General features: G+C 39.5%; 2 protein-coding genes across 2 annotated transcripts in view; one reads left to right on the top strand and one right to left on the bottom strand.

Annotated features, from left to right (window-relative positions):
- LOC139737637 (uncharacterized) overlaps positions 1–861 on the bottom strand; it is a 34205-nt gene extending 33344 nt beyond the window's left edge. Inside the window, exon 1 of the mRNA XM_071648313.1 lies at positions 776–861. Within this exon, the coding sequence (XP_071504414.1) occupies positions 776–808 (33 nt within the window). The 5' untranslated portion in view covers positions 809–861. The remainder of the gene's footprint in view (positions 1–775) is intronic.
- A 10451-nt stretch (positions 862–11312) lies between these two features.
- LOC139737646 (uncharacterized) overlaps positions 11313–25001 on the top strand; it is a 98941-nt gene continuing 85252 nt past the window's right edge. The window contains exons 1-10 of the mRNA XM_071648321.1: positions 11313–11423; positions 13539–13830; positions 14451–14586; positions 15429–15691; positions 16395–16541; positions 17856–18079; positions 18694–18882; positions 19605–19779; positions 21813–21982; positions 22588–22956. Of these exons, the coding sequence (XP_071504422.1) occupies positions 13693–13830; positions 14451–14586; positions 15429–15691; positions 16395–16541; positions 17856–18079; positions 18694–18882; positions 19605–19779; positions 21813–21982; positions 22588–22956 (1811 nt within the window). The 5' untranslated portion in view covers positions 11313–11423; positions 13539–13692. The remainder of the gene's footprint in view (positions 11424–13538; positions 13831–14450; positions 14587–15428; positions 15692–16394; positions 16542–17855; positions 18080–18693; positions 18883–19604; positions 19780–21812; positions 21983–22587; positions 22957–25001) is intronic.

The following is a 25001-nucleotide window of genomic DNA, read 5'->3' as shown; positions in this document are numbered from 1 at the left end:
TGCACACAACTTGACATCGTCTATCATTACATCAAGGTCTAAGGATATTGAAGGAGGTAATGTGTGATCAAACGTTTAATACCTGGCTACTAGAACAACCTCTGCTCTAGACTAGAGTCTAACTAGAACTCTAAGACAAGTTAAATTTAGTTAGCAGACCCTATGACCAAGTGTTGTGGGACCGGACGCGTGAATAGATAGAGTCACTTTGAAGGGGAAATCCAACGATTTATTTTAGCAGGTTAATTCTCACGCCGTTTTCAGAGTATGTTGTCTAGTAATCAGTATATGAGGAGTCCAAGTCTTAAAGGTTGACCGAAAGATCGGTCTGTATCTGGTCGTCGGGGAGTGTTCCGCGGAGACTGCATCTGACTTCACGGATCCCCTCCGTATACATTGTATACGGAGGAGAGCGATAACGTCGAAAATATGAAAGACTCCTCCGGACAGACGCCCTAGACGGATCTTTCTGTCCAAGGTAAAGGGTGCATATTCTGTGTATAAAAATAGATAAGTTTTCACGCGAGAACTTATAACGTTAAGTGTCCAGAAACACAACCCCCCATCATCATATTTAAATTTACCGCCTTGCCTTTTGGACCTTGGCTTTGGGTCCACAATAATACTATTTACTATTTTATTATTATTACTAGACACATTCTAATACTAGATCTAACGTTAGTACCATCTAGTAAAACTGTACTCGTCTGTAAATTCACCCTTCCAAACAGATCCACCAACAAATGGGTCCTTCACTCACATCCACTTAACTTACTTGCTTGATTCCGGAAATCTTCGGATGTGACATTCTACCGGTTAACTGGTTATTATAGTGAGGCTACGTGCCTAACTGTAAGCCAGCTGTATGTAGTGTTAGCGCCTATACTCTAAGTCTAATAGACGTTATAGATGCAGAGATCCGAGAGATCGAGGCAGACATGGCAGTCGCGAGCACATCGTCGCTGAACAACTAGAACTAAGTCCTTGCTCGCTCTTGTGGTTCTGTAAATCCAAGCATTTTCTTCTGATGTCTGTAGCTAGGTATTACACCCACCATCCATTCCAATCAGCATCTGTTTTAAGCTCAGGTAGCTAGATATCGCGATTTATTTCCACAAGAACATTATCAATGATCGTGCGGTCACGAGCTCTGCCATCTCTCACCTCACAGTCACAGACAGTTCGGGATTCCCGGGCGGTCCGAGCCCTGCTACTGCTCGTATCACAATAGAGGTATCGCGATCGCCGGGTGAATCATCCATAGATCTGTGCAAAACCTGCGGCGGTGTACCTGCAAGCGAGTGCACTATTTCCTATTGCGTGTGGTTCCTGGACGACTCGACCCTTAAAAAACCCGACCTAAACAGTTCGACTTCTGAAAACTCACCTTTTCCCATACTAGTACTGTACTAGTAATTGATTTACCTCCTCTAGATTGCCACTGAGCGTAACTAAATCATTTTATGCGTTTATTGTTTTCTGTTAATACTAATGTATGTCATATTCACTGTTCTTTACTTAAGATCTGTATTTTGACTTGTATATGTTTGCAATCTCTCATTTTTCATTTTTCATTTTTCCTTTCCTTTCGTCTTTTCACCAGTGCTTTTAGAAGTATATAATTATATATGTCTATATTGATATGACCTATATATAGATAGCAATGTGCGATTGGTCAAAATGCTGTCACATGACCATGGCCACAAGGATAAGTAGCGTTATATTTTCATAACATGATGTAAATTTACATACAACCATGGAATATAACAGTAACTATGTTAAACAAATATATAAGCACATTATAAATGCAATACTAAGGTATATACAGTCAAACCTGCCTTAGCGGCCACCTCTCTATAGCGGCCACCTGTCTATAGCGGCCACTGAAAAATCCCCCCGAGAGAAAAGCCATGTTAAAGACCCTGTGTATAGCGGCCACCTGTCTAACGCGGCCAGCGGCCACAAATTTTGTTTCCCGCGGTAGATTTTAACCTGTCTATAGCGGCCAAAAACCCGATGGAGCCGTAGCCGAGCTGATAATTCAGGGTGTTTTTCTGCTTTTTAGCTGTGCCAGTCATTTCTGGGCAACATTCAGTGATCGCCACCGTTGCATTCATCACTTATTCAGTCACAATAATGCACTAATTCATGACTGTGCACATGCTACATCTAGTGTACTGTGCAACAATTTCATAAACACCGGCATTGTGCTATGCATGATACACACGTGTGCATACGTACACACATAAATGTACATGTATTATACAACGATGATACATGTACATGTAGGCAATGCACACAAAGTTGGATTACCTGTCTATAGCGGCCACCTGTCTATAACGGCCACTTTTTCCGTATCCCTTGGGTGGCCGCTATAGACAGGTTTGACTGTATTATCATTATTTGATTTAATTCATATTACATGTAAGTGCGGTGAAGAAATTACTTTCAGTTATGCTATAATTGATGGGAAATGGATATAAAAAGACATAGGGGGCCCACTCTCTAAAAAAAATGAGCAAAAGTGTTCACCCTTGAAGGAGTAAATAACAGAAAACAATTAGTTTAATTTGAAATTGGAGTGAATCTTGAGTGATTTTGCTTTATTTTCACTAATTTGGGAGTAACTTCGTGGATCACTTGAAGACTTTTAAGAGAAATTGGAGTGAATGTTGAGAGAAAATGTTTATTTTCACGAATTTTGGATTGACCTCATCAGGGATCACTCAAAAATTATCGAGTGATCTTTTATGTCATTCATTCCTATAAGTGAACATTTTTAGAGAATTGGAAAAACAATCAGTGATTATACAAATCCATAGAACATCCACACCATTATAGGCTTGCAAATCAAAATCATAATACAGTCACGTGCTATGGGCTACTGTCTCCAGCACCAAACATAACACGGCACGTCACATGAAGAATCCTCATATACAAAAAAAAAAAAAAAGAATCATCAATACAGTATACAATATGCAACAATTAACGGTTCATCACCGAGTAATACAGGCCCGGTCCTATCTTGACTGACGCAATATCATGATACATGTGCAATGATACACATTAATGATAAGAATGATACAGTCAAACCTGTCTATAGTGGCTACCCAATGCATAATGTGCATGCCAGGTTTATATAGGTTAAAATGCATCTTCATTAATTCTATATGACACAGTCTATATAGCAAAACATATGCTAAGTTACACTTCGTTATTCTAAGTTCATTATAAACTCGAATAAGATTTGTGTTATCTCGAATATTATTTTGTTATATACACACTCATAAACTTTTTTTTTTAAATTTCCATTTTCAGATTAACGAACTATCTTTCATTTTCGGATTGGTATGGAATCTCAGGATTTTTTTTTTCTTCCCTCAGTTGCGGGGAATTCATTTAGGAAATTTATTTTCATACTAAAATTATTACAGTGTGCATATTCTTCTCCCTCGATGGGTACTGAGAGCAGCCCATACACATTATTGATAACTTTCCCCGGATCTTCAAGGCTCATCACTGTTATTTATGAAATTATGATGTACATGCTCTTGACTCATTTACTAATCTAAAGTTCAGACGAATGTTGATGGCATTATGATATAGATAAATATATATGTATATATATATATATATATATATATACACTGTATATATATATATATATATATATATATGTATATGTATATATATACACTATATATATATATATATATATATAATATATATATATATATATATGTACCGGGTGTCCTAAAAAAAAAAGCGGAACGGTGGATGCAGTCATTGCCAAATTTCGCCGGATTTTTGCGACTTATGAGACTTTGAGTGCGACATGCGATCCATCGGTGAATATTGTGTAAGCTCGGTGATCCATGTCAACAAAAGATACAGCTTTCACATTGGGCACGGGCCAGGAAAAAACCATGTGTGTGTGTGTGTGTGTGTCTGTGAGTGTGTGTGCGCGCTCCCAATATGAAAGCGTTATCTTTTGTTGACATGCATCAACGAGCTTACACAATTCACCGTATGGAACGCGTGTCGCACCCAATATTATCTCATAAGTCGCAAAAAAAATGAAAATGACTGCATTTACAGAAATTGGCGTAGAATAAAAAGTACTGAACCAAATTTAATGATTTTGGTATCATTGTCTTCTGCGGAAGATGCTCTTTCTAATAATGTCAAAAAATATATCACTTTTAGAACGCAAGGTACTGAAAATCCACCGTTCCGCTTTTTTGGGGACACCCGGTATAATGTGCAACAATTGAACTGTCTGGGATTTAGCACATTTCTAGGAGAAAATGCTTTGATTATATTGGTAAATCACAATAACATTGTACGAAAATTGATATTGGTTAAACAAATCGGTAAAACTCTTTTTCATATCATTCATCTCACTTCAAGCACAATTATTTGAAAGCTGATTTTTTTTTCTTCACTAAAAAATTGTGTAATAACCAAATTAAATTTGATCGATATGCAATTATGTGAGACCAGGTCGAGCTGACACGGATTCGGGTCGTATTGTCTAGGGTCATATTATTCTGTGGTCGAATTGTCTAGCCTCAAGCTAGCCCCCCCCCCCCCCCCCCCCCCGAGCTCCCTCCCCGTCCCTATCTGCCGATGCGCGAGCTTTCCCCTTTTCCCGCTCATTCCCGTCACTTTCTTGCCCTCATCGATTTTCAACGTACATGTATATAATTTCGTCCAGAGAGGATTACCGTGTGTATATTGTATTCGAATTCTGTGATCAATTTCGTCACATTGTTCTTCAAATTCCACTTTATACTAGTAGATCAAATGATTCAAATTGCTCAATAGATCTAATCAGTCGGTGAAATTCATGTCTGCCGCTTAGCGAGTTATTGTAGGAATGTTATTATCAAACTCGTCCTTTTTGGGGAACAAATTCATTATCATTTTGAATTAGGTCAGCAAGTGTAACACAAGCCTAAGGCCTTTATGAGGGGTAAGCGAGATCTTTAACCAGCTTCAACCGTGTACTGTATCATAATGCGTGGTGATACATTATGGAGACTTTTTATTTAGGCCTATAGCCTATCAAGAATACTTATGGTCAGTCCGTTATTTTATAAGAGCCATAGTTCAGTTTAGTTTATTCAGACCAAATCAAACATGACAAAACTGCAAGACATAACTGCAAAAATTCAGAATGATAGGTTTGGGACCCCAGTGAAGCACAGCTTGTGGTCGGGGCCCCTTTACACAATACACTATAATTTATATGGCATGGTGTAACATACATGGAATATAACATAATGTACAATTATTAAATGCAGACAAGTACACGTATACCACCTCCCCTATACACACCACAACACACACACACACACACACACACACACACACACACACTCACACACACACGCTTACACACACACGCATACACACTTCACACATGGCTTCCTCATAAATATCATCTCGTTTTCTACATTCATGTACCTAATTTCAATCTGTCGAAAAGGTGTCTAACACAAAATTTTGAATCGAGACAGTGTAGTGGAATTGATTATACATGTATTACGGGCCAACTTATTCCACTCTTTAAAAGACTATTTTGAATGAATTTAAGGTAGTTTGTGTTCTTGCATATGGCTGATGGATGAGGTTTCTCGCGAGTATTAACAATGGATGGAAGAATTTTCCACAAACACATCAGACAAAAATGTATATTGAAGAGATCGACATTTAAACATGATTAATATCAAGCATTGAAGAGAAACCATTTCATCAAACGGCAATATGTAGCTGCAAAAACGAAGGAGTACTAGGTGATCTGTTGTTTGAATTTGTTATGTACCTGACAACTATCAATTCGATTTGGGGATAATAATGCTTTTACTGCATCTATTCTCTTCGTTTTCCGGCAAAAATTCCATCACCTTTTCATTCAGTTACAAAAATTTCAAAATCATTTTGTCACCGTAGAAGCGTATTGCATTCACTATAGGTCCAATTTCTTCAAATTGCTATTACCAACAATATTCGTTTTAGTAGGTCATATCAGTTTTGGATTCATCATTTTTGAAATTTTGGTGGCCCGATGTACATTTTTGGTGGCCCCGGGCCACCGGGCCACCGTTAGTGTCGAGCCCTGCATAAAGTCACCGAAATTCATTTCTTTGGCATAGCGATTCATATAGGAATGTAGTACATGGTAAATGCAAATTCACTGTTTTTGTCGTTCAAATTCGTATCATTGTCACGGACCTTAAGCCGTGGTCACAACCCGCCGTACTTGCATGTGCGTGCTGTCTACTTGCAAAAACGTGGGCAAAATTTGGGGATTCGTACGTAGTAAGTACCGCCTCAGTACGGATTTTGGAGCACGCAGACACGCCGTAGCACTTTTAGGACACGAGGAACTTTCGCTGCGTTCGGGCTACGGATTCACCCTAAGTGCGGGCAACGTACGTGCCCTCTACAGCGAACGTGCGTACAACGCACTGACTCCGTGCGTCTTTTAAAATTTTCCCACCGTCACTTGCTCGACGGACGGCGCACGTAGCACGTACGTGTTGAGCACGTAAATGTGCGCAGCCCGTGTTTATTCGACACTTCCCTGAGTTCAGCTGTTCAATAGAGCACGCAGACCGTACCGAACTTGCCGAATAAGCACCTGCTCCGCACTTAAAACGCAAGATGTGCGCAGCGATTTCTGCAATTAATACGAGCCGAGCCGACGGAAGAGTATCATCATTAATTTTCGTCTCCAAGATGTCCTGATGTTGGCAATTATAATTCATACTGTTCTATTTCACCTACCGGGCAGAAATGCCCTGTAAGGATTATGGGATCGAAAAAAAAAAATTCGCATACACAGAAAAACGATTGTTATATCACTAGAAAGGGCTTTCAAAACTCTTTCGAAGTATATATATATATATATATATATATATATATATATATATATATATATAATTTTATAGATAAACACTTGTATCATAATGTTGCGGCACATAAGACACAGTCAAAAAATGCTTGACGAAGCAAAGCATATAGAAATCTTGAGCTCTGAGTGGTCAGTATACAGTCATGAAGTGACCAGGTTCTTGGAGTTTTGAAAAATTGTTACATTTAAGGGCTGCACAAGCGTGGTTAAATGGCATTGACCATTATTGTGTATGCAGAACAGTGATAAAGTCAGTACCATTCTCTGAAATTGAGAATGTGTACATTTTGAAATTAAGCAAGGAAGAAATTTCTATGACAGTATTACCTTGTATAGGGCCTTAATTGCAAACGTGACACCTTCTGACTCAAATAAAACTGCAAAACCATAGGCCTACATTCATTGCATTGGTAATATATGCTGATAAATCTAGCTCAAAAATGCCTCCATGGCTGAAATGCCACCACCTCTGAAACTGGGAATAAAGATGGTATAGACTTCATAACAGCAAATCATATGCATCTCACCTCCAGTGCCAATGCTTTAGGATGTTTCAACCAAAATGATGTTATACAATGTCATTGTATACCTGATATTGACAGTAGCCTATTAGCCTACATCAGGTACACAATGCCATTTTATACGTGATGTAACCTATGTCCTATATACCTGATATAGCCTATCAACTCTTTCTCTGTCAGTGAGTCAAATATGCACACATTTCATATATTTCATTTATATAGTTCATTTATTTCAATCTCATCTTCTTTCAACAAAATATGAAAACCTATAGACATGAAATGAATATGACACACAGGAGGTTAAACTACCATTTACGTATGGAGAAGACGTATGATTTTACATCTGAAGAACCTCGGAAGGTGGTCCTATAATTCATAGATGCCAAGTTCAAAAAAAAAAAATTATGAGTGAGATTTTCATGACTCCGCATCTCGGCACGCAAGCATTGCGTGAGCAAGGGAGCAAAGCAAATGAGCGAGGGGAGGGTGTGGGAGGGGGGTGTCCGCCCTCCCATGGTAGGGAGCTTTTTCAATTTTTAGCTCTTGAATGGTGTAAGCTGGTGCATACTTAAGTGACTATTTTTTTACTTATTTTGAAAGACAAAAGGGAAATATGCCTTCAATTGCAACTCTTACTTTAATCCTTTAAGCAATGCTCCCAATGCGTGAGAAAAATGGGTGTCATGCGTGAGATCGTGAGACAGACCCTATGCTTGAGTCTCACTCACAATGCGTGAGACTTGGTAGCTCTGATAATTAGGCCTACCCCTAGCATCTGACGGGGGAAAAAAAAGATCATCGCACTTCCACGCACTTACAACATGCGACAGAGGGGGGATACCGTACGTGTATGAGCAGCACGTGTAATTACAGCCTCCGCAAGAGAACGTGGCAATCGCACGCAGATTGTAAGTTGAAAGCACGTAAAACTCACTTACCACGTGCACAACGTATGATGCACGTAACCCCTCATGGCCAGTCGTGGCGTGCGGGCCACGTACTTACATCCTGCGCAACAGTGCGAGTGTCGTGGGTTGACGTACTTCCTCCCTGCACTAGTCACTTTCTCCCCACGTTTTTAGAAAAAACGTGAATGCCGTGGCCTCCGCCAAGAACGTACGGACGAAAAGCACGCACGGCGAGTTGTGACGAGGGCTTTACGCGCCCGGGTCAAACATCGCTTGGTACGTCTATAATACAGCCCCATATATAGTGTCGTGATAGTATTTTTATGATTGTATGGAGACTTTTTTAATCAAATCAATAATATTGAAAGTCCGTTATTCTATATCACTGTAGCTTGAGACCAGAATGCTTCAATGTTCTGCATATACTATGTATATATATATATATATATATATATATATATATATATATATATCACTATAATATATATATTATGTGTGTGTGTGTGTGTGTGTGTGTGTGTAATTATATCATCCTTATCGCTAATTTTTACTTGATTACTAATATTGTGTCGCAGTATGATCATTCTGTGACCATATTTCTGTCACACATGTTGGTCGAGACTCGATTTTTTTTTTTTTTTTTTTCGGCTGAGAAGATGGCTGGAAAGCCCATATTCAGCTATGCTATAAGCTGGTTTTCCATGACAATGGGGTCCGATTGGATGTGAGGCGGGACCACTAGTACTTCACCGGGATAAACACCCTGATCTTTTGGATGAATGAATGAAGCGAGATCTTATACCTGCATGAGTTGTGACTCTCACACACATGGGCCCTCCATGTCTGTGGGACACAGTGTTTTGCCTCATGCTATTATAGAGGCATAACAGATTTTGTACCTGATAAAGTTGATTATTAATTCGGCTGAATTAGGGACTGAATTAAAATCACATGCCAAGACTTCAACAAAAGTCTAAAGATTTTACTTCTTAATTCATGCATGTCTCACTTTGTGAATAGTGGATTGTAGTTTACTGATGATCTTGTTGAATTGTATCGGTATACATTATGGAAGTGTTCAACCAGTTACTGAGGTTCTCTTGCCTGAAGTTCATTGATATTACGTGGGCGGAGGATGAACTTGAGACACTAACTGAAATAAATTAATTACACCATATTAATTTCAACACGAAATAGTCAGGAGGAATGTACTGAGGGACTCAAGTAATATATACCAAGTAAGATGATTGATGGAGGATCAAAAACTGAACATGAGAAAAAGTAGGCCGACACCGAAAATACTGCAAATTTTTTATCTAAAATTCTTCCATTAAGGCCCTATATAGGCTATTTACAGGCACCTGGGCCCTATACGTGAGATATCGAGAAAACGCGGTTGCCACATCAGTGCGCCATCTCGACCGATTGTAATAGTTCTTTGTTGAGTGATTGATCGAGAATATTCCTCTCTTTTTTTTCTATAAGGCTTCTATTTAACCCTTTCTGCGCCAGAAGCAGGGACTTTGGACAGCGTTGATAGGGTTTTCTGTGCCGACAGACAGTCAAAACGACATTAATTAGTAGGTATGAAGAGCGAGTTGCTCTGCGTTGCATCAGGAAAAACCGAACGTGAAACAAGATACTAGTAGTCTTTATCACAGATGGCGTTTTCTATAATTCTCAAAATTTTAGAAGAGTTATCAAGAACGTTGCACTGCATGGAAGCCCTATATAGCTCACAGTTACAAGTACCACATATCTATACAAACACGTATTGTCACTTTTCTCTGGTAATATTTTCGCGTAAATATTCTGGCATCTTAAGACGGTAATCCTACAGAAATGATTGAACATAGTAAGTTTGTTAATCACTAGGGACTTCGAAATTAGGTTAAAGTTCAATTGTGAGTAAAACATAGGCCTATTAAAAAAAAAAAAAAAAAAAAACAGGTCCACCTTTTCATTCAAATCGAATGGCAGGTTAAAACACGTACCTGACCTAGATGAGTTAAAAAATAAGATGTTCACATTACCACAACACAAAATAAATATTGAGCCATAAACTTCCCACATCTATTCCATAATCCATTGGAAAAAAAAGAAGAAAAATATAGTTGTTTTTCCCGTTGTGATTTATAATGCAGGAGAAAAAAGATGTCCCATGGTGTACAAGGTAGCTATCTTCTCTATTCTACTGTATATCTCCTTCGACTCGAGACATTAATTATTCCACTACTGTTCTTCTTTATTCATTCATTCGATCCATACAGATGGATGTATGGGGCACCACCTATCGACAGGGCACCTTCCCATCGACACCCTGCGTATCATGGCTGTTTGCGTATAGAACAAAAAAGTACGCGCGGGATTAAGTGTCATTAGCTATAAAAACAATAAAAACGAAGAAACGAAAATCAAACTCAAACAAACCAAGCTAAAAATTACACATCCGATCAGTAACGACGCATGGCTGTGAAATTCACGTGTATTACCTATGGCCTGTGAAATTCACGTGTATACCTATGCTGTGAAATTCACGTGTATACCTATGGAGGAGAGGGGGTGTCGATCGCAAGGTTCCCTTTTTAGCTGCGCGAAGAAAACGGAACGCACGCACTAAAATTGCGCTATTTTAAAACGGAGATTCATAATCAACGAGACGGTCACGACATTCAAAACTGCAGTATTTATGGCATATTTGAGGTAAGAATTAGGCGGATTTGTATTATATTTTTAGAATAAACAAGCTACAGATCCTTAGGGTGTCGATACGTGGTACCCCCAACCCTACATGTAATTGTAATGGATCTAAGCGTGAATCGTTGACAAGAAATCAATGGGTCTGATTTTGTTAGACTACAAAGCTCATCAAAATGTCAACAAGTGTTGCAACATCAACCTGCAAGTCGATCTTGTTGGGGCGTTTTACGTGTACTTTCAATCAGCGTGCAGGGTACAGTGAGTGTAATGATGGTGCAAGAGGCAAACCAGAATAAATTGGGGCAGAATGTGAAGGTAGCGTACACTTCTCATTCACCGTCGCTGAGAAGAAGCAGTCTACGGCTAGCTCGGAAGGTAAGCAATAAATACAATCAATTTACCCTTTTTGCCGTTTTTTTTTTTACCCTTTTTGGTCAGCACCACTCCACTATACTGTTCATTCTACACCGTGACGTTTCCGCCTCAAGACAGGCGAGCTCTCGTTCGGTTCCGAGGTCCCGAAAGGCCGGGAGCTTGGCCGACTGCCCGGCGCAGCATAGCGGCACAAGCTTGTTGGCTGGATATGAGTCGAGACTGTTTGGGCTAGGATTCTTTAACTAAACCAAATCCGAGTAAGATTTCTTTCTGCTTCCAAAGCTGTTCGTTTGTGTAGAAGCTTCCCGTTATGCTAAGGAATTGCAGTACAGCACAGACACAGGGAATTCACCGGGAATATCATACGGAATGTTTTCAAGGCGATGGGGAAGGGAATTAAGGGAGTGCGAGTAATTTCTGTCCAACCCTACCTCTCCTAATTCCCCCTTTTTTTAAAACATTTTTTCCACAAGAAGAAAAAGAAAAAGGTGTGTGTGTGTGTGGGGGGGGGGGGGGGGGATCTTTAGCCCCAGCAGCGAAGTTGTCACAGTAAAGCTATGGCTGTGACACTTCCAATGTACTGTGGCATATTACGATTTATGGAATAGTCGGTTTGTGTGTACGGTGTTTAGCATAATTGAGCAAAATGTGCATTCGAGTTTACCTGCAGTCGACCGAGTTGAACTCATTTAAGGGAAATATCCCATGAACATGTGAGCACTTGACCCAAACCAATCAATAGGGCCTACATGAGGTTTGCCATGTGTATAAAGTACCAGTTGTACCTTTGGAGTTTGTTGAGTGTATAAAAAAAGAATATATATATATATATATATATATATATATATATATATATATGTATATATGGGCCGTGACGCGAGAAAAGGGCCCTTAGGGCATTATATACCGAAAATGAGTTTTCACCTCCATATTGTAGAAGAAACTTTGACGTATTTGGATATGCAAACCTATGTCTGAAATTCCATTCCTAAATGCTCCAGTTACAACATTCAAAAAAGCATGTTTTGTCCAAATCCTGTCACTTTTTGATGCGTCTATGCATTTCCGCGTAGTTAGCTAGTTGATCTTTTTTGCGCATATTGCTTTGTTAAACTTCTGCGCCGTTTTCTGGCGTTTGCGCGCAGCGGCGCTAAGGGCCCTTTTCTCGCGTCACGGCCCATACATATATATATATATATATATATATATATAGAGAGAGAGAGAGAGAGAGAGAGAGATAGAGAGAGAGAGAGAGAGAGAGGGGAAGGAGGGAACTTCACATGAATAGGGACAAAAAGGGCCTGGGAAATATATTACAAAATCTCTCAAATCATTGAATCAAACTCCTAATGTTCACAAGATTTGTTTTTATTTATAAGTCAGTTCGGGGTTCCAGTTTGAGCATGAGCAGAAAAAGGTCATTTGTACCGAGTGGCAGGTTGGTTTTTAACCCGTTGAGGACGAGTCCCGAGTATACTCAGGCAAGCGTCTATGGTAAATGCGTGTTGCAGCAAAATCAAACCGTCCTCAACGGGTTAATTTCATTGATATAAACATCTGTAATGCTATGATTATTCATGGAGTCCTTATAAATGGTGCCTGCCAGTACATCCACCTGACAGCAAGCCTGGTAATTGGCAATGTTAACAGAAAAAAGTTTGTTAATGTATTCAAAACAGCACAATGAAATAAATGCTTCCCAAAGTGTTGGTTGACGAACCATTCTGGTCACGTCATCTACACAGGTTCATTCTTTGTTAGAATACGAGTTCCATACATTGCTATGTTGGGCAAGCTGCTGTATTATGTCGCTTTGAATTGAGTGAAGTGCCTAACCAACTAAGCAAAATGAAATGTCATTTGTACCCATGTGCACATGAGCTATCTGCGAACTGGCTTATTGACTTTTGTGTCCATGCTCCCCGCTTTTTTTTGCTATGGTGACTTTTGTTTGTAATTTTTTTGCACTTTATACTTGCAAGTGCATTTTGGCTAATGCTAGACCTGCCACAGTACAAAACTGCAAGCTATGTCAGCATCTTGAAAACTAAGGATTTTGCTAATAATTAAAGTAATATCAGGTTTCTCTGTGCCTCAATCATTTTTCTTCCACAGCTTTGACACTCGGGATCTGCAGCCATTCAGAACCTGAGCCAAAAGAAGGGTGAGAGTAAATCCAGAGCAGCTCCTCAAACCAAGTTATCCGATGAGATAACAGTGTAAAATCTCTTGAAGCAAGTGCAATTTTTACAAACAAACAATAACAACAATGCCAGGACGTGGGCGTGGACGTGGACGTGGTGGGAGGGGTCGAGGAAGGCGTGGCTATGGCCGTGGCAACAGCCGGCAGGCAGCTGCAGCAGTATCTGCTTCGGATGTTACTACTACTGCTACTCCAGAGGAAATGGTGAGTGTTAGGCCTCAGTGAAGCGTGGGATATAAGTGGTAATTCTAGTCTATTTGCAAATTGTTGTGAACCACAGTAGACACAGAGCATAATTTGGGTTGACCAGCAATGTTTTGCCAAATATACCCTTTTTGAATCACACAGGTATATGTATGCCCCCTCCTGTATGGCTTCCAAATTTTATCAAAAGATGGTCTTTGAAACAACAATAGCCTATTAAAAGCTCAAAACTATTTATACCTCTAGCATTCAGAAGTGACTGTAATCCTTGCATTTTCTTACATTGCCTTGAATGTTTTGTATGTATACGTAGTTCATTCTTAACAACAGCGCACGATTGTTTCTGAGAAAAATATATTTTGTAAAGAAAGGTTTCTAAAAAAATAGGAAAAAATTCTTGATACCAGGTATTAGAATTTCTGACATGATGTATCCCAGACTTTCATCACTTTAATGTTTGTTTTTTTTTACTTTCAAATTTCCAGTTGGAAGCATACAACCAACTCAATGAGCATTCACATCACATGAACGAATTTGGATTTTGAAGATGATGTGATTTAAAACAAAAATTTACCTACTTTCCTAATATGTGATATACTCCTTTTTTTTTTATCGTGTAGGAGAGGTCTCCCCACCTCCTGTTCACCGTCAAGGATTCAACCTTTGACCAGCACCTGGCCACGCAGGAGACAAACAGGAATACCTACCTCGCCTCTCTGCAGGTTCTCTTAAAAAGTGGTGTGGACATCCCCCAAGGTGAGGCATCAGCTGATGGTCACAAAGGTCAAGTCCAAAGGTTGAAAGGGGAGGGGTGGGGAGGGATGGGGAGGGATGGGGGTGAAGAGGGGTTGGTAAGAGGGACCTGTGGTTTGTCCTGTACAGTGCTCCAGAACACTTTTAAGACATCAGTCCTAAATTTGAAAGCTTTGGGGTCATAATCTGATTTCAAATCAAAACACCTTTGCTAGAACAAGGAAAAAGAAAATCTATATATATTTGTATACTCAGTACCCCGGTAATAGAAAGCAATGAAAATCAGCTAGCTTGCTCATATGGTAATTCCATGTGAAAGTGGCTTGTATCAGCACAAGATGGCAGCAGATTTTTTTTCCTTTCTGAATAGAAAATAATTATTTTTACATTTAAACAAATATCACAGGTACAATGTATGGTCTTCTTAATGAGACCATAACAGTTTCTTTTTTTGTCGCCCTCTTGATGTCCGCTCTGCAGTAACTCCTTTGTGCTGGATGAGTAAATAAGCAATTTTTATTGATGTTTGAGATTAAAGATTAAATTACAGTGTTGGAAATACTTAAAATATCCTAAACTAAATGACAGCTGCCCCCATTTTTAGCTTCATCTAAATGCACAGACTTGGAATTGATAATTGCCAGCTTGTGAATCTGGCAGAAACCCCTCGATGAATGAAATGTCTCTGACAATTAAAAAGGCATTCAATTTGCTCACTTGTATGTAGTTTGAAAACTGCATACCGTCTTCTTGCTTTCTTGTGTTGGCATATACATGTAGACTGTTGAAATGTTAGTTTATTTTATAACTGTATTTTGTGTTTGGTTTCCTTTTCCGTGATGAAGGTTCTAAGGTGCGAGCCCTGGCGGCTGCGTGGGCCCGCAAGGACCACACCCTGGCCCAGTCTCTGCTGGCAGAGTCGGACCACTTCACCCTGGCAGAGGTGCTCAAGGCCCTCATGATGCTCGATGCCGGCCGTCAGGTCCGTGAGAAGGAGCGACGCCTGCGTCAGCTCCAGATCCTGATCCAGGACAAGGGGAAGGTCAAGCCCAAGAAGATGTCAAAGGTCAAGTCAGACATTGACAACCTCAACAAGACAAGGCCCAAGGTGAGATGACCTAGAAATTGTCTGCCATCAGCCAATGACTTTAGTTTGCTGAGAATTTTACTCTTTAGTATGCAAACTACAACTTTTGTTTTGTTTTTGTTGATTTTTTTCTCCATTGTCATGATGCTTTGTCATCTCCATGTCAGTTTACTAGAAGCAAGAAATGGAAGTCATATTAAAAAAAAAAAAGGAAGATTATACCAACCTAAGTTCTGAATTGTAGGGAATATTGTCTGTCCCGCTGTCTCACTGCATTGCTGCAGTTAATAGAGGTAACTTCTGGCCCACTTCTGGCTCTCTAAAATATAAAGTAAGAGAAAATATTGCATATCCAGTATCAGATGACATTTCAGGGGACATGAAGGAAGCATTCTATTTAATTTACCAATATAAGTACAGAAATAGAGGAAAATTTGAGTTTGGTGTGTAATACATCAATTTCAAGATTTGAGGTCATTCACCTATGGAGAGCTGTCATGGCCTGAGCCAAAACTGCTATGTGGAGTAGCATCAGTATTCTTGAGGTAATGATCCAGGAGAGATGATTTCATCCATACTATCACTTTCTGGCCAACAGGTGTAGATAACTCTTTGAAGACTAGTCCCCAGTATAGTTGGGCTGGTGTCTGTGGGAAATGCTTGTTATAGCAAACTCAGCTCGTCTTCAACAGGTTTGTTTGTTTTTTTCCCATATATAATGCAGCTTGGGTCTGTGAGTGGGGCTCTGAGCCGCCACATCCAGCGCTGGGTGCGCGGTCTCTCTGCCTCAGAGCTGGAGTTCTATGCTCTGCGTTTCCCCAAGGAGCCCTGGAAGAAGATTGCCGACATCTGTCATCTGAATCCAAAGAAGGTGAGTCGAGACTGAATACCCAAACAAATGTCTGTTTCCATTTCTCCTCTTATTAACTCAAACTGGTTGCATGTTGTTGTTATGTGGTTTGTTTGTTTGTTTGTTTGTTTGTTTGTTTGTTTTTTATATCATGTGGTCTGACATTATGTGTGTCACACTTTGCATGCAAATGTATGTGGGGAAAGAAAGAGAAAGTGTTTTAATGAAATTTATCTGTCACCATCTAATTTTGACATGTTATGCACATTGTAGCCCAGCACATTATGATTTTATGAGTAGAAATATCGATCTTAATCACAAATTCACATCTGGACAGTTTCCTAATTTATATGACATATTCGTGTAACACTTGTGCTCTTCATCCTGTATTCAATTACCAGTGTATCTTGATGCACAGATATATACTTTAAGACTGCATACATGTATTGTAAGTGTACAATAATATGAAGTTATATTAGCAAAGCTTTAAAGATAATGCACTAACTTACCTGTTTCTGTTACAAACAAACAAACAAACGTAAGCAAGTACTTGAGCCATCCTTAACTACCTTTTATATCCCCATAAAGAAGATTATACAAGTGTAATCATTGTGAAAGTACAACAATAATGTTATAATACATAATACTAATGACTGTCTCCTGTTAAGTCTGATCAGGTCAAACGTCAGTGGTTCTAGGACCCTAACGCCATAATACATATAATAAAGTACAAATGCAAGAGACAGAATGGACAAAGTAGGTACATCTCTCATTGGCCCGCATTCACGAAGGTGGTACAAATGAAACCATGGTTTAAAACATGGACAAAAACCATGGAGCGCCAAGTGTCGCATGGAAATGGAATATATTTAGTTACGAAATCAGTCATTTCATCGATGAAATTATTATTTTGTAACGAAATGACAACATTTTGTAACTAAATGAACATTTCGTCCATGAAGTGATAATTTCGTTAACGAAATGGTCATTTTGTCGACGAAATGACCAATTTTGTAACCAAATATTCCGTGCGACACTTGACGCTCCATGGTTTTTGTCCATGGTTTAAACCATGGTTTCATTTGCATCACCTTCGTGAATTTGGGCCATTGAGTAAGGACCTGGTTTATATGTCAGCATGTCCTTTGTTTTCACTTGTCAATAAGGCATGATTACAACAGCTGTCATTTACTTTCACTTGTCAATAAGGCATGATTACAACAGCTGTCATTTACTTTCACTTGTCAATAAGGCATGATTACAACAGCTGTCATTTACTTTCACTTGTCAATAAGGCATGATTACAACAGCTGTCATTTACAATGCCATCTACAGGATTTCCCAGGATGCCCCTGGTTTTTGCCACACTGCTTCGGCGAGCCGGCACCCCAGGATAGTCTGGTGGCCAGGTGCGCCAGCATGAGTGCCGCAAACATCAATGAGATAGTCCAGAACACTGATGTGCCGTACACCCACATCAAGCAGTTCGTAGCATCACTGACTCCCGAAAGCAAGGCTCGCATCGCAGAATACGAGAAGAAAGTGGATACTCTGCTGTGGTGAGCATGCCTTTTTTTTTTGATTGCATTTTAGTAAACATGGAAATTATGCAGTGTGAAAATTGGGTACATTTCTTGCAGTATGAATCTAGTGTGAAAGCAAAAGCTTGCAAATTTTTGCTTGTTAAATGTAATTCTATTTCATGTTTTGATTTCTCAGAATTAAATACTTTCAAAATTCATCTTACCTGGCCAAGAGCGAAAAAAAAAAAACTTGTGCACTTTTACAGTGACTGCATGTGATTTATGAGACTTCAATATGACTACTTCATAACTTAATTTGTCTCTGTGTAAGATTAGTTAGCTTTACCTCGATTATTAATTGCTGTAGTTAAGTATGCTTTGAATTGCATTGTACCTAATTGAGTTGAATTTGAATGAACTGAATATAAAGGAACTTGAAAGGATGGAACGTATCTGAATTGACATGGAGTGAATTTAATTTGACTGAATTGAATCATTATTGATGTTTGCAAGTGCACTTTGTTCCAGATGATAGGAGTATACCACTGCAAGTGGTATCATGTGACTATCATGTGACCATGTTATTAGCCAATCAGTGTCATGTTCTATTACTGAGACATGTGACACCACTCTCAAATGTTCATCCGCAGGTACTACGAGGAACTGCGCGGCGACGAGGTTGACCTCGCGATCTGCCGTCGCATCCTGCACGGGGAGAAGGTGACGCTGCCCACCGGGAAGCTCCTTGAGCGGATGCTGCTCCTGAAGATGACCAATGCCTCCAGCCCCGTCCTGGAGGCCCTCATCCCAGAGGCTGAGAAGAGGCTGAAGAATATGAAGTGAGTGGAGAAAAAAATCATCTCTTACTTCATGTGGACTCGCTAGATTTTTTTCAAAGCAGGAAAACAAAGTTGTGCTAGGTGTGTCAAGGAATTCAGTGTTTTTAAACAGATCTTGATAAATGTGTACAAACTAACAAACAACCAAACCCTTCCTGTTTTGTTTTTTTATGTGTGTTTTTTTGTGTTTGTTTTTTGAAAAGATTGAAGAACATTAAATGAAATGAGAAAGCTGGCCTCTTGCTCAGTATGAGCCTCCTGGATTTTATTTTTACTCTTAAGGTTGTGCAAAGTGTGTCAGGGTATCTTCAATTCCTACATCCTATCCTGACGATAGCAAAGGGAGTAAAAAGCCATATCTGAGAGTTCTAATACCAAATAGATTTTCTCTTACTATCTTGCCACTAACAAGAGAGAAATGTTGACACACTGCTCACATTCTTTATGTTTTAGTGATTCAGTGTATTGTAGCATAAATTCAGAGCTAAACGAGCATATTGTCCATGGTGATGTAAAGAGCAGCGGATGCTACCATGTAGCTTGCATTCTATCATTGCTGTAAATCAGTAAGTTTGGCAATGTAAGATTTAATTTCGTAAGATTAAAGCGACAGCAATACCCAACACACGCGCATACACTTGATCACTTGATCCAGTTATGTTTTACAGTCTTGGCTGATGTTCTGTATGTTTGTTTGTTTGTTTGTCTGTCTGTCTGGGCAGATTGTCTCTGGAGGCACCAGTGGCCATTCTCGGTGACCGCTCTCCATCCATGGACGTCGCCATCAGGACCAGCACCATCATTGCGGGCATCATGACGGCCATCACAGATGCCAAGCTCTCTTTCTTCAGCAACAAGGACTACGTGCCGGAAAGTCTTCCTAAGACTATCTCTGAGGTACGATGGTGTGTGGTGCTGCATGCTGATTTTTATTCTACTGTAAAAGTGGTTTCTTTCGCGTACAGATACTTTCGTGGTTTCCATCGGTGCCGAGTGCCGACTTTTTCGTGTGTGTTTAAATTTGCGGTCGGCAAAATCTGTGAATTCACAGTTGGCAAAAACTGTTTTATTTTGCACATGAAAACCCAAACTATAATCCAATTATTCTTTTATTTATTAAATAGAAATTAGAATTAAATGCAGGCTTACCTGAAATCCCGTCTCTCGAGTACTTTATAACATGCTTGTACCTACATTGCGCGGTATCGTTGTGTGTGTATTGACTATCAATATACTCAATGTGCGGAATCTTCGTGTGTGCATGTGCGCAATAGCGTTGTAACAAGCGGCAGGTTCGAAACATTTTCGCGTGATGTTAAATTCGTGGTTCAACCTCAAAGCGCGAAAATAAAACCACTACGAAAGAAACCACTTTTACAGTATATGTGTGTGTGTCTGCTTTTGTTAGTTTGTGTGCGTGGGTGGGGTTTTTACCTCCGCCAAGGAAGGAGGTTATGTTTTCATTACCATTCGTTTATTTGTCCGTGCGCAAAATAACTCAGAAAGTTGTAAACGGATTGGAATGAAACTTGCAGGAAAGGTTGAAAATGACACAAGGAACAGATGATTAAATTTTGGTAGTGATCCAATAATATTTTAATGGATTTTATGAAGGATTTTTGATATTTTGGATGGTAGGGTCAATGAACTTGGGAGTTCAAGCTACTTATTTTTGAGGTTTTCATAACTATATACGTGCACTAAAGTGCATGCTCTAGTTTCTGCTAGAGTGAGGCACGCCGTGCAGCTGAGGGTTTATGACGTGAAAAAGGTTTCTATATTGGGAAATCGGGCGAATTTCAGCATGCTTGCATATGGGTGGAAATCACTGATCTCTGGAAGAACAAGATCATTGGTGGAAAGTAGCTGCTTGGCGAGGGCTGCGCTCTCAGAGTGCTCTCTAGTTTTTGCTTGTAACTATCATGAGTAATATCGAGGATATTTGAAGAGAAACTAGACTCCCTATTTCAAGATTGTTGTAATGAAATGAGGAGAAGAATCAAACAGATGGAATTGTGCAAAGTTTCAATAAAATCAGACAAAAGACAAGAAAGTTATGACAATCTGTATGCTGTCTGACTCAGCCTTAGTCATATATCGCCACTGGGGTGACAAAACCTTGTATCTCAAATTTTGGTGAAAGTGACTTTTTAAGATTAATGGTCAGATGATCAGTTAAGTGATGTCCTGTCCAAATCCTAACTGACTTACCCTCAAAATGAAGCCATCATGGCATGTCAAAGGAAAGGTGATCCCTTTTGATGTAGAGCTTTAGCTGCCATGGTTTTTTTTTTTTTTGCTCTCCTGATCATTTGACATTTTGTCGATACAAGGTCTTGTCGCCCCAGCGACAATATGCTAGTTAGATGATGATTAGATTACCTCATGATTCTCCACTTGGCTAGCACACAATCCATCACCGTATTTTCCTCTTTTCGTTTGAAGTTTTGCAGAAGAAATCATGTCCTTAGCATCATATTATCTCAGAGGTCCAGTTCGTAAAGTTTAAAAATCATCCAATTCAATAGTGATTACTCTCAAAAGGGTGTTTTTCGTCACTTGATGATTGTCCCAAACTTAGCTTTAGAGTGTGTTTACATTACAGATGAATGGGAGAGATGAGATGTAGTACTTAAAATCATTTTCTTCAAATTTAGCTGTAATAAACCTTTCTTTTATTATGTGTACGTAGTTTTATTAGTGATAGTGTACATGTGTTTTCTTGGCACTCTCCAGGGTTGCCCTGTTGACTCAAAGTGCAAAACATGTCACATTCACTGTACTCAGCCAAGAGCTGAACAGCAGATTGGCCCTCCCCTCACCCCCCCCCCCCCCCCCCCAAAAAAAAAAGGAAGGGAAACCTCACATTTTAGGCACAAATCTCACAATCAATCTCTCAATGATTGCTCTCTCTCTCTTTCTTTGTGTAGGTCCTGGAGATGGCATCGAAGTTGAAGACCGACGGCAGCACAGCACCAGCGGCCAGCCTGTGGCCATACTACGAGCGCAAGGAGATCATCAAGACATTCGTGATGGTGACAGACGAGGAGGAGAACTGTGAATGCAACTACTTTGAGAAGGACAACAGCATCAAGTTCAGGTGAGGACTTTGGTCAAGGGACCACTTACAATTTTGACCAAAACAAATCCCCCCAAATCTGCAAGTTTTCTATCTAAATAACTTTGCTGCAGATGGGCCCACTCCCCCCCCCCCCCAATTAAAAAAAAATGGTGTGGAGATAAGCTGTGAACATACATCCCATCAAGACAAATGTTATGGTTATGAAGTCCTTAGAAGATATTTTTTCTATTTGTTTGTAAGTGGAGAAAAAAAGAAGAAATATCATTGCATAAAGACTGATAACAGATATGAAAATACATTAAGCTTTTGTTGTCTTGTCCATACATGGCTGGTACTGGGTTAGAAATGCTCACTGTCCTGGAATTCAGCCCCCTTTCTAATCGCAACCTGTGTACTTTCAAATCCTGAATGATATCTGAAATGTTAAAATTTTGTGATTTGTGGGACTTTTCGCATGGACACTGTCAGCAGCAACATGTTTCACAAGTTTTCTGTCTTACAGCTTTTGATCATTTCATCGTTTTGTTTGTTTGCTGGCTCTTTAAGAAGACCTTCTGTCATTATGAAATAATTTCACTCATTCTGACCTGTATTTCCGTGTGTTTGGAATGTTTTCTTCCCAGGTTCCTCCCTCTCTTCAAGAAGTACCGTGATGAGGTGTACGCCGATGTGAAGCTGGTATTCATCTCCTTCCTCCACAGCCAGCACGCCGAGGGTCAGATGGTCAGGGCGCTCCGCAGGGAAGGCATCCACCCGATGCAGTTCACCTTTGACGGTCACCGGCCGGACCTGACCAAGCTGGACACCGTCCTCGGCCTGCTCTACACGGCCACCGACGAGTTCCGCGCCGAGGTGGAATGTGCGGCTGGCAAGATGGCACCGTTCGTCGCCCCCAAGACAGCTGGAGCCCCGACAATGGCATCTGCCCCGCCAAAGTTGCCAGATGCACCAGAGGCGACTGATGGATCAAAAACACAAGCTGTGACTGAGCAGTAAGATGTGTACCAGTACCTGTACCTTGGAATGTGAGCTGTGATGAGACCAAATAAGAGACAAAATTGACCACCCAAATTTTTTCTCTTGACTTCGAACTTCCAGGAATTTTCCCCGGTTGGTGTAAGAGCCAATGGACATTGACATTCAAGTGTCTTTAATGTATTGCCTTTGACAAGGATGAAAGACTTGTGACATTACAAACCACAGTCAGTCCAGTGTTTGATGACACAGCTTGGATGTAATGAAAGAAATATAGCATCAACAAAAATGAAGTACCCACATCATTTCACACTAGAATCAATTCATTTTTATCGGCACAACTGAGATGGTGCTAGAAGAATATGGAGTCGACAGTGCAACTCAACTTGAATACCTAAGGTGTGAATTTGCAACACCAATACACAAAATATCAAAGAGCTGATTTTGCGTAGCATAAAAAACAGAAATTAACAAAAATTGCAAACAATGTAAGAGTCTGTCTCTTGTTAGATATGCCTTGATTCCCAAAATTGATTTCACACAAGCCAAAACTGTTGAACTCATCAAAAATCACTGGGCTGATCTTTGCAAACACTCTTGTGTGTGTGTGTGTGTGTGTGTGTGTGTGTGTGTGTGTGTGAGCTCTAATACTGTCTTTCAGATATTTGCATGCAATACCTTCATTGCAACACAAAGATTGACAACCAAATTTTCTGCTTGCGTGCAATGTAAGAAAGAAAAGGAATTCCCATTGTCAGAAGAGGAACAAAAGCCTACTCCAAGAAAATTTGAACAATTAGAGCATTATTTTGTTTTCTTTTTTATTAAGGAGAGTGTTACAGAAAGTATGTAAGTGATTTGAAAGCTTACTTTACATTTTTTTTCTTTTTAACATGTTTATGAGTTTTGTTTCTTACAAATGTGCAATAAATTCAAGGCATGGCAATATTATTGTCAGTCTGACTTCTGTATATGCCATAAGATTTGCATAGATTTACATAGATTTGCATAGATTGCATAATTTGGCATGATTCGTGTATTATAGCATTTTGTGAGTAGTTGCATATGTGATTGAGAGCCACAATGACAGTTTGAGAAAAAAGAGAATATTATCCTTTTTCATAAGAAAGTTTTGTGATTTCCCACATTGGATATGATATGAAAGGCATATACATGTATGTCACGAAGGCAGTATTTTGTAGTAATTTTTTAGTTAATTTTGCAAAACCAGTGGAATCACAAAAATATATGAACATTGTTGAAAATTGCAAAATATATGGAATGTATAGTATTTCTTCCAAATGTTTTATCCAAATTGAGCTCTGGCTCGTAAATGATAGGAGAAAGACATTATGAAGGCCTGAAATGTGGTGTTGCTATGTATGTATACAAATCCATTTCTTGGATGAACTGAACCATGTTTATGAACCATGTTCATGAAAAATAAATGTATATGCAGTTATTACATCATTAAAAGAATGTACAAGACATTTGAATATTTTCTTTTTTTATCTCTCTTTACAAACTGTTATGTTTGTATATTTTTGTGGGGTACCTTTCACCGTTAACCCTGATTGTTAAATTTCGCTCTGTTTTGTTTTGTTTTCTGATCTGTAAGGCTGGGAGGAGCTTTTAGTAGAGTCTGTAAAGCTTGTATCATTGAATTTCGTATTACTTTCTTTGACTTGCCGAACATGGCCATAGGAGTGACTCAAGTAAGTGATTTAGATATGTAACTAGCTTATGCAGTCCATTTTTGGAATTACAATAATGACAGATTCAAAAGCAACAATTAAAAATGTCAAGCCCCAACAGCATCAGTCACGAGACAACTGATTATTAAACAACTGCTGCTGTGAAAAGTGCAATGATTCCTAGGTGTTTAAATGAAATAAGGTCCGATGAGTTTGTATCAACAAAATTGAGTACTTGTGCTTTGCTGCAGTTTACCCATGAAAAGTGTTTCCCATTTTGCCATTGCATCATTGGTTTCTTTTGTTGTGTGTGTGTGTATTTGTTGTTGCTTTTTTTTTTGTCAGGGCACAGATTAGGTGTGAGGTTG

The sequence above is a fragment of the Diadema antillarum genome, unplaced genomic scaffold, assembly GCF_040938485.1.
Source record: "Diadema antillarum isolate AM-2024a unplaced genomic scaffold, OU_Dant_1.0 seq00000697_RagTag, whole genome shotgun sequence".
Classification (NCBI taxonomy): Eukaryota; Metazoa; Echinodermata; class Echinoidea; order Diadematoida; family Diadematidae; genus Diadema; species Diadema antillarum.
Note: the sequence above shows the minus strand (reverse complement) of the source record. Positions and strands in the feature narration are given on the sequence as shown.